The 10,843-nt window shown below is 37.8% G+C and overlaps 1 protein-coding gene across 2 annotated transcripts; it reads right to left on the bottom strand.

Annotated features, from left to right (window-relative positions):
* Nucleotides 1–4,839: 4,839 nt before the first annotated feature.
* LOC135105455 (box C/D snoRNA protein 1-like) lies at nucleotides 4,840–9,457 on the bottom strand. 2 transcript variants are annotated; one of them, XM_064013588.1, is made up of 4 exons: nucleotides 9,113–9,457; nucleotides 7,655–7,876; nucleotides 5,544–5,718; nucleotides 4,840–5,378 (listed from the first exon to the last, which is right to left on the bottom strand). In XM_064013588.1, the coding sequence occupies exons 1-4, from the start codon at nucleotides 9,343–9,345 to the stop codon at nucleotides 5,268–5,270; spliced, it is 741 nt and encodes a 246-aa protein (XP_063869658.1). In that variant the 5' UTR covers nucleotides 9,346–9,457; the 3' UTR covers nucleotides 4,840–5,267. The 2 variants fall into 2 exon arrangements, with proteins under 2 accessions (XP_063869658.1, XP_063869650.1); XM_064013580.1 differs by having other exon boundaries at nucleotides 4,840–5,718.
* Between the last annotated feature and the right edge of the window lie 1,386 nt (nucleotides 9,458–10,843).

Below are 10,843 nucleotides of genomic sequence, written 5' to 3'. Positions count from 1 at the left end.
AACGTGGCAAAGTGGCAAAGTATCCAGGCAGGTGTGTGGCCAGGGAACACAAGTGCGGGGTTGCAGTGAACTGAATCAGGGAGGGCAGAGGAAGGAAGAGTGTTGCGCTCTCTCTACGGGCGTGGACGGATGCTGGGTATTATACATGTGACGCAATTGAAGATGAAAGGGGAGAGTGTATGTCGCTCTACATTACTGCCATTACAGTGCGCACAAGCAGCAGCAGCAGCACTACAGAGAGAGAGAGAGAGAGAGAGAGAGAGAGAGAGAGAGAGCAATCCCAGCATGTCAGTCGTTGTTTGTGTACTCATTAGTCACTCCAAACATAAATTATTCGAATTCTTGCAGTCTAACATTTAAAATAACTATAACTTGCAGTATTCAGTAAAAATAAAAACTCTGCGTCACAGAATTTTAATGGGACTTTAACTAATTTAATTTAATTACATAATTATGGGCAATATGCAATAATATCGATGCCGACCTAGGTTTCTTACGTTCGTCTGTGTATGAATCAATGAATGTCTCTCTTATGATTATCAGATTACAGACGATGATGGTAATGATAATGAAAAGAATAACAACATTGCTACTACTACTACTACTACTACTGCTAGTAGTAGTAGTATTAGTAGTAGTAGCAGTAGTAGTAGTTGTAGAAGTAGTTAGTAGTACTAGTAGTAGCAGTAGTAGTAGTAGTAGTAGTAGTAAGGTTCGGGCAAGGTAAGCACAGACTAGTCACTAAACTCCCTGCTGAGAATGCGTCCCCCTCCCGCGGCCTCGTCAGGTTACATCTGTGGTCGCCTGTCCCCCCACACCCTCTTGACCCAGTGAGGCATAGACGGACGGCCTGTGGTTCTTTGTGGCCTTCCAGTAGGTACTCTGCATTCCTTCCTCCATAAAAAAAAAAAAAAAAAAAAAATCCATATATTCATAAAAAAAAAAATCTTCAGCAGAATTATATTCTCCATACAAGAAAAGCTGATACATTTTTTTCATTTTTTTCTTGACCTATTGTTCGTTTGAAGGCTCAGAGAGAGATAGACAAAAAATATATAGCTATTTTGGGTTGATATGTAATGATTACAGTTTTCTTTTCAACATCAATTACTTCTGAATGATACTTTTTTTTTATTTGGTTTAGATTAACCCTTTCCTGGTGGAATATATATATATATATATATATATATATATATATATATATATATATATATATATATATATATATATATATATATATATATATATATATATATATATATATATATAATATTAAAAATGGGCTCATTTGTCAACAAGTCTATAAGAGATATGTGCTCTTATATGACTGCACTAGGTCTACGTAAATATAGATGCTTCCATTCTCCTTGCAAAACAGTTCAGACACTTGGAAATCAGTCAAGAATACCTCTCAGTGACAGTCAACATGTCACTTTCCTGTGGCTGATGTGCTTAGTAGTACCACAGGCAATACTTTCAGGTTTTTTGCATTTTTTAATTTTTTTTCTATTCCTATTAGTCTATCACATCAAGGATAAAAGAGACTTCTTAAGTTGGAGATATAAATGCTCTGATAGTAAAGGATATAGATGATTTTCTGGAAGCCTTTGATGATTGACTCATCTACTGTGAGTTCTGGCACCAATACTGCCTGAAGTTGTCAGATGGCCAGTCTGATGCTGAAGCAGCTCATGATGATACCCCACATAAGTGGCAAAGGATATCAGATATAAGCAGAGACTTTTTCCTTTACAGGAGATAGTGGTGTAAGACTTATCCTAGATGATCAGTCACCTTTAGATATATTTCATGCAATTCTTGATGATGAACTAATGGATCACATTGCATCAGAGACCAATAAGTATGCAGCAAAAGTCTGTGATGAAAAATGGAGGAAGAGCAGAATAAGGAGGAAAGCAAATTTGTTGTGGAAAGATATTAGTATAACAAAGGGAAATGTATGTATTCTTTGAATTGCTGCTTTTACAGGGAATTATGGAAAAGCTATCTATTTATTCTTATCATTCTACCAATCAGATGATTTCTAATCTTTCTTTAGGGGAAAAAATTATTATCAAAACAGATTTGCTCTTCCACTAAGGTACCTGCATTTCACTGGTAATGAGGATGACAGCGACCCTACACATAAATTCAAGGAGGTCCTCAATTTTTTTGTGCAAAGATTCAAGTAGAAGTATTGATGAGTTTCTCTACTACGGAAATGTAAGCTAAAGTGAGAGATACATTTCTTTAAAATGAGCAAGATTCAGCATAGTTACATTTTGGCTGAGTCTCATGCTGACTGTTTAGGATCTTTTTGTCTACACTGCAAGGAAAACAAAATCAGATGAAAAAATCAAAACACTTACAAAGCCTACTATAGTCAGTTCAGAATATGAAGTCCTTTCAAGGTGTGCCAGATTCTGGAATTCCCATGAGTGTGACGCTGCCAGTCCGTTCACCAATTATCGGACTAACAGTCTTTCCCCCTTCCTTCACACCTCTCTCTCTCTCTCTCATATATATATATATATATATATATATATATATATATATATATATATATATATATATATATATATATATATATATATATATATATATATATATATATATAATGTGTGTGTGTGTGTGTGTGTGTGTGTATTATATTATACTTATGTAGTATTTATTTATTATCAATTTTCAACTTTTTTCCACACCACCTATATATAAGTTTCATCCAGATATATGATGTTTTGGGAAGCCTGCTTGACATTTTTTGTCTTGCAAAAACGTAGTGCAAGCTGTTGCAACATAACTCCTCTTCATCAGGAATTTGCGGCCATCAACCTTGGCATATCTGAAGCCAATCTCCTACAGAATCTTGTAAAAGGAGGTTTCTTAAGGATATTTTTTTTCCTTCAGTTCTTCTTGAATTTTTAGCAGAGACATGATTTCATGCCTCATAAAATGCCAAGACTGTTCTTACAACACACTTATCAAAGTCATCTAGAGTGGTGAGAGGTGCAGAATATCTCCTCTTTGGTGACAAAAAGACAGTCCTTTCTGGTGATGTCCGGCTTCATTTCGAGCAGATTCTTTGAACAGTTTTCTCGGAAACGGTGGCTTTTGCAGTCCAACGTTTTGCAGGACAATGTGGCAACACAAGAAAAAATATTTGTCACGTCATAGAATTTATACAAATTGTAGTTATAATCCTAAACATCGACACTCATTGTACTATGTAGCTTCCTTTACTATATACAGAATACATAAAATATCACTTTCAAATAGCACACGGATGGGAAACGAAAGAGAGAGGCCCATGAACGAAGGTTGATTTGGCAGTATGGCTAGAGGTAAACCACCATACTAGCCCCACCTTGAGTGGACTTCATGCTCTAAATAGACTTATAGAATAGTTCTGAGATTAATGCAGCCCCTTCTAAATCAGGGGTACATTCTGGGAGTTGAAAACTTCTACTCATTGCCAGAATTGTTTGATATTCCTCTTGATGCTAAAACAGATGCAGTAAGCAATGTAAGATTCAACAGGAAAATGTTATACCAAGTGAAATCCATATCTCTAAAAGGTGACACTATAGTACAGTACACATGAAATGGAAGGATGAGAAATATGTGAACATGTTAAGCACAATCTATGATGATTCTATGGAAGAAGTAACAGGAGGAGGCAAGCCAGTAAGTAACCTACCCATACCCAGATGTATGCTTCTTATACATGAAACACTACATGGCTGGAAAAGATCTTATGGACCAAATAACTAAAGTACATTCATCAGTTTGAAAGAATGTGAAGAAATATCAAGCAAATATTTATCAGATTGCTGGATATGGCAATACACAACTGCTATGCAATTTACAAAGCTAATGGTGGACAGAAATCTTTCCTTGACTTTCAGATGAAATTGATTGAGGAGATAATCTCAAAATATGCTGGTGATATCTACCACCTAAGGAAACCAAATGGTGATCGGTCTTAAGGGCCATGTCCAGAATGGCTCAGTGGAGTAGAGACAGTATCCCAAGATGGAAATGATAAGAAAGTCCAAAGACAATGTGTCTATTGTGCTCTACTCAAAAAAAAAAAAAAAAAAAACATATGCAGCTGTGATGTGTCAGATAACACTGTGTGTTGTACACTTCAAACTTTGCCACATAGTAGAAACTTTACCTAAAAATGAATAGATAGAAAAAGAATAAATGTAAAATTAAAAAAAAAAGGAGAGGAAGGGAGGGAAACCACATCCAGGCCACAAGTCCTAGACAGAGCCTTTGCAATGAGTGTGAGTGACTCCAAACCATCATATGGATATACATTACAACTGGTTTATATGATATATAAAAAAAATCTCTATATAAGAAAATTATATATAGATTCATCTGTTCATCCAATTTTGTGGCAGAGTCTGTATAGACAACATATAGCCCCATATGCAGGCAAACTACATATAGATGTACTGATAAAAGTTGGCAGAGTATATACATAGACTATTTATTATTTGGTTCTTCATGCATCTGCACTGCTGCCAGGAAGGGGTTAACTTATTTGGCTTGTTCTATCCTGGATATCATTTTTTTTTGTGTGGGGAAAGTGAGAGTTGGAAAATTCTACGTCTGTTTTTCATAAATTATTTTACTGTTGAACCAGCATCATCTTGAGTGCTCAGGTGTTCTATATTCTATTAATTGTTACTCAGACACCAATCTCCACTATAAAATTAGACCTTCAGTGTGTAGAATGGCTGAATACACCAGGTTACAGGTTATCATACTTGACTACACTAGCTAATTCTACAAGAATCATTAAGCATGAGACCTTAAGAAAACACAGCACTCATTTAGAAAGCTTTACAGGAGCAAGCAGCACATAGAACTGCCACACCAATGAGACAAGTGAAGGCTCCAACTCTGCCCAAGTTTGTCACTACTAAAACCATTTATCTCCCAAGACACCACAACACCTTAACTGAATTTCAACAACTGGGACACAGAAAATTAGCAAGAACCTTAGACCAAACACAACACAATCAAAACATTTACAAGGACTGAAATGATACAGAAATTACATATGTATTAGTGACACTCATTATGACAGATGTTTAACAATATATATTTAAGACTAAAGGATAAATTTATATTTGATCATTTCATTTGCATTCATTCAAGCATTTCTATTAAATTTCCATTTCATATTTTGAAGTTCTCTCAAAGAAAACACTCAACATTTTGATGATATACTTTTATTGTTGGTAACTCAAGTTTCACTCAGGCTCCACATCACTGTCTGCATCAAAGAATTTCAGCGCATCCTTCACTTGTTCCTCCTTCCCTTCAGTTCCTGAGAACAGGTCATCATGGCCTTCATCTTCACCCTGGTAGTCCAGGTAGGAGAAGAGATGGTCCTTCAACACAACATACAGCACCGGATACTCTACGATCACCTTATTTGCAAAATTAACACGAAGAGTTTTAAGAGGCTCAATCTCATGGAAAACCACTCCAGACTCAGGAGTGTTAATTTTCATCAACACACTCACTCGGCTATAGGAGGCTGAGTGGTAGTAGGCAAGTTTTTCATTGTCTTCAGCACTTAGTTCATTCTTAGTTGGGTTCATGTATTTGGCCAGAAGTGTACAGATGAGGGTGTTTTCATCCACACTGCGGTCAATGAGAACAACGTCAGCCTGGTGAAAGACCCACTTGATGTGCCATCTGCAGGGAAACCACACATTTTACTCAAATATCCAGTAACCAGGTTGCCAGTGCTGAGTGAACAGAAAGCTTTGAAAGAAATTTAAACTTAATTAAGAAAAGGAAAAATAGGTGGATATGCATATATGAGTTTTGTATATGGAATGTCATTTGTAGGCCTGTTGGCTTCTTGCAGCTTCCCCTTTGCGTTTATTTTCTTCGGTATTTATTACACTTTAATAAGAAAGAGCCTCAAAAGTAAAAAAATTAAAGGAAAATGCCATTGTGAAAGATAGTGACAATGTTCTATCTAGCTGTCTCTTTGATGTCCCACTTCCTCCAAGAGTGTTCCCCAAAGGGGTGGTGCCATTGCTGCAGGAGAGCCTCCACCTCTCCCTATTCAAACATCCCTTTCTTGTTTGTTCAAGACTGAACTTTCTTGACTGCAAATGCTCATGATGAAAGCAATATGTATTTTGGAAAGTCTCAAAAAGATGATGAACAGAGATCAGCTTTATGTAAATGAAAAGTTACAGCCTTAAGGGTGTCAATAGAAGTTTCTCCCACAATTGAATGACTATCTGATTGGGTCAGATGCAGAAGTGACGGGTCTATTATGGAGCAGCACAACTGGTGTTGTGTCTTGAAGCAGACAGATGCTGATGGACTGACACTCACACATTGTGGTTGGTGGGGATCAGTCCTCTATACTTTACAGGCTGAGATGTGCAAGAATATTTAGGAATGTGATTATCATTGTGAATGCTTAACTGTGAAAAGAAAACTGTTATTTACTTTACCATTTTTTGTTTATTTAATGAGGCTTGGTTATAAAGAATGACGAAGATATTTTTTTGTTTTGTTATTTCTTAATATCAGTTATGGACTTCCTGACAAGTGATTTATGAGGAAACAAGATTTACCCTTACTGTATAGATTTAAAAAAATACAACAATTTGTGATAAAATGCAGTTTTTATTGGTCAAGATGTATCACCTCAACCCAGAGCATCCTACTTGTATTGCCTATATGGCACAAATAACTTACTGATCAGGAAGCTCAAATAAATTTGAGCCTCAAGAGTCAGGAGGCAAACCAAGGACAGCATGAGTAAGAAAGTTGGTCACATTACCAATAAAGTAATGGGACACCCTTTGTTCATACATGGCTGTTGGGCTTCTGTCTTTAGGCCATTGGAGAATTTTCCTTCTCTTATATGAACTGCTTTGGATTTCATAAGTCTCTCCTTTCCCACAGAGTTAGACACTGGTAACATACCTTGTTCAAGGTTTTCACATACAACTTGTCCTTTCCCACTCACAAATGATTGCATCCACAAAAAGAATTAAGCAAATTATAAAAGCATAAAATATGAGGTGTTCTCTTTTAGTTGATAAATCTTATGTGAAAGCTCCTAGCAAACACATATGAAGCCTAAAACAGGTATTAGCTTCAGTTATTATGTATACTACATTGGAAACAGACATATGTATCCTGAATCCCATTTTATGAATGAAAAGACACATGGATGTATGGCACGTACCAGATAAGTAGGCACGGATAAGATAAAAAGTGAGTAATGACTGAATTTGAACAGAATCTCATTTGACAGATCCTCCAGATACTTAAGAGAACAGCAAATTTGAGATGACCATCATATGAGGAATTTGAAATTTATAATGCTATTCTGGCACCTGGTATATCAAGGCACTACAGTAACCATACATGACATTTAACTTAAAATTTAAAATGCTAGAGCTGTAAATGAAAACATTCTCTATATAGTCAATTAAACCAGATACCAAAAAAATTCTTATAAAAATTTATGAAACTACTGTGATAATTCCTCTAATTTATGACATTCTGCAATTATTATCACTACAAATAGAAAACTCATTCTCTGGGAAGATAATACACTTATTTCAGATATCTTCCTCTCCAACTCCATCATACTCACCTTATAAGTCCCTCCCTGAAGTGATAGCGAGTGGTGTTCTCCCTGTGGCTTGAGAAGAAGCTGGGAATGAACTTGAGTGTGGTGCCACGCTGTGCTGCCTGAATTCTCAACTGCTGCAGGTGTGGCGGCACTGACAGCCGGTCATCAGGGGGTCTTTTTGCACTGCGCAATAGACGGTTCCTCAGGTTGTCTTCCAGCCTGTTGTCAATTTCCTCAAGAAGTCTGTGGATTAAACATTGTGGTCAGTCACTTATCTGTACTAAAAGGAGAAACAAAAGAACATTGGACACGAGCTGCTTGTTGCAAGTGGTCAGTTTGTTTACATCATTGTAACAGTACTTGTAGTTCACTGTTCCATGGTTTTTGCCCTTTATTGTTGTGTTTGAATTATCATAATTTTTTATAAACATGCCATCTGGAGGGAAAGTAGAAAAGACAGCCAGTGAGTAACCTTTATCCAATGCTCTCTCTCTCTCTCTCTCTCTCTCTCTCTGTGTGTGTGTGTGTGTGTGTGTGTGTGTGTGTGTGTGTGTGTGTGTGTGTGTGTGTGTTAACTTACCTAAGAGAGAGAGAGAGAGAGAGAGAGAGAGAGAGAGAGAGAGAGAGAGAGAGAGAGAGAGAGAGAGAGAGAGAGAGAGAGAGAGAGAGAGAGAGAGAGAGAACGAGCTGTGACAACAGGCACTGTCAAGGTCACCCACAGGCCGTCCCACAGCCACAATTCATCTCTCTCTCTCTCTCTCTTTCTCATCTGCTTAGAATATCATAGCATCTGAGAGTAGGAGCCAAAAAAAATTGGAAATAGGGCTGCGTGCCTCTTCTTAATATTTATGAAACTTTCACAGTATGCTGTGAAAGAACACCTACAAATAAGATTTCTGGCAGTATGTTAACATCTTTTTTCTCTTAAACTAAACTCTCCCATTGCATCTGTCGGGGCCTCACTGAATTCACACACACCAAACACTGATCAGGCACGTCTCTGCAAAGCCAACCCTGCCGTGATTGTTGCAGACTGTGACCTGTTTTGTTTTCACTAAACTTTAGGAAGAGCACTGAAATCAATAACAAAGTATCAAAACTCTTGATCACGTCATGTTTTGTTTATTGCTAAAGGTTCACACAACTTAAGAACAAGCATTGATTGAGAGATCAAAGTTCACAAGAGTATATTCATGCGTATGTTGCTCGTGATAGTTTGGCTGTTCAAAAGAATAGGAGTGTATGGGTTGCTCCTGATATCTTGGATGAGCCGGTTCAGTTAGCTGTTATCAATGATTGTTAAATCAAGCTGATGGTCTGGGTTGGTATTCCAAAATTATCCAAGTTGTTTCACCAGGTGGGCCAGGTCAGTAATAGTGAATGGTCCGAGTTGGCAAAGGGCAGAGTTGGACGCACATCGCCCTTTAACCCATGATCATGTACAACTAACAAGGCATGCAATATAATATCACCAGTCACCTGTAGTCACTAAGCAAGGTGAGATTGTCCATGTTCTCCTTGAACACCAGCTTTGTTCTATTTCGCAGCCCTGAACACCCGCTGACTGCCTTGTGCTCCCTGACGCAGCCCAGCGAGCACGTCCTGCGCCCACACCCCGGGCACGTGTACTTGGCCTCATCCCCGCACTCTTCACACACTCGAGGCTTGCTGGGTGCCTCTTTCTGCTCTACTGGTGGGGCTGCTGACGCCATGGAGCCTGTGGTGGTGTGGTGACGGTGTAGAGTTCGGGTTCTGCCTTTCCACGTACAGCGCCTCCCTCGTGTTGTTGTTTATAATCTTCTTCCTCTTGTGTCCTGTGTGTCGATTGATCTCGCCTCCTTAACGGGATATCATTATTACTTTTTTTTTTTCGTTCCTGTAATACCATATCGTAAAAATTTTAATTATTTCAATAATTTGATGTAATACTATAAGTCAACATATGCACCATCACGGGTTCGCTGAGATTGATGTGTGTGTGTGTGTGTGTGTGTGTGTGTGCACCCACCTCTGTATATTTACATTGATTTATCCATTCCTCTACACATACCAACAATAACTTTTTTTCTCTCCCAAGGGAAACCAGCAAACCTTTCTCGATCAAGTATTATTATTATCTTTTTTTTTTCTTCTTATCGAGGGAGAAAGTCAAGAGTCACAAGAGAATCACATTACATCCAGCATACACAAGTTCTCCCATGCACCTGGCCTGACAAATATTGCTCAACTACTGAACATGGCTTTACCTACATATTCTATCCAATAGTCTTTCTCCCTCAGGCTCTTCAGACTGGTTAATACAGTAATTTCACTAGTCTCCAAGGTATGAGATGTTACTCTGACACATACCGTTCATCATTTCCCCTATTTTCCTTTGATTTCTTGTATATCATCTGAAGGAACATACCTCAGTGGTCTAGCCTCGAGGGCTCCTGCATCATTACCTCCACAGTATAATCACTTGGCCACCGCCTCTCCCATTCCTCGACACATCTTGCTTCCATTACTGAGTCTTTCAGGCGCCCTTCAAGAACGACCTGTCTCTGCTTCCACTGCACCATTGGTTTCCTACGTAGACACGGTTGGTCCGCACATATGTATTTGAGAACAAGTATGTAGGGGAATAATGATACACTTTATAGATTTTAGTTTAATTAAAATATCTTAATATTGTCAAAAAATTTTCACATTACTATGGAGCATGATATATATATATATATGAGAAAAACACGAACGACAGTGAAGTAGAGAAAGACTAGCTCGCTGAAAACGATGTCAATGATGTTTATTGTCGAAGAAAATGGAATGACGATTCTGCTGAGGTAATAATAATGATAGCTATAGTAATAATAATAATGATAATAATAATAATAATAATAATAATAATAATAATAATAATAATAAAAATAATAATAATAATAATAATAATAATGACATACTCAACATCCGAACCCATGAGTGTTAGGCAATGGGGTGAAATACGAGTAAAGTTCAGATGGCGGCGGGACGGAAGAGAGGCTCTTAGCTCTCTTGGGACTGAGAGGCGCTGATACCTGGCGGCGGGGACGAGTGGTGATGCTGAGTGAAGGTGGATGTGTGTAGGAATTGATACTACTGCTAATGATACTTCTACTATTACACTACTACGATTACTACTATGCAACTGAAATATGCGATCTCCTTACCCTTCTCCTACACAGTAAGTATATA

Source organism: Scylla paramamosain, chromosome 1 (assembly GCF_035594125.1).
Source record: "Scylla paramamosain isolate STU-SP2022 chromosome 1, ASM3559412v1, whole genome shotgun sequence".
NCBI classification, from domain to species: Eukaryota; Metazoa; Arthropoda; class Malacostraca; order Decapoda; family Portunidae; genus Scylla; species Scylla paramamosain.
This window is presented reverse-complemented; position numbering and strand designations above follow the sequence as displayed.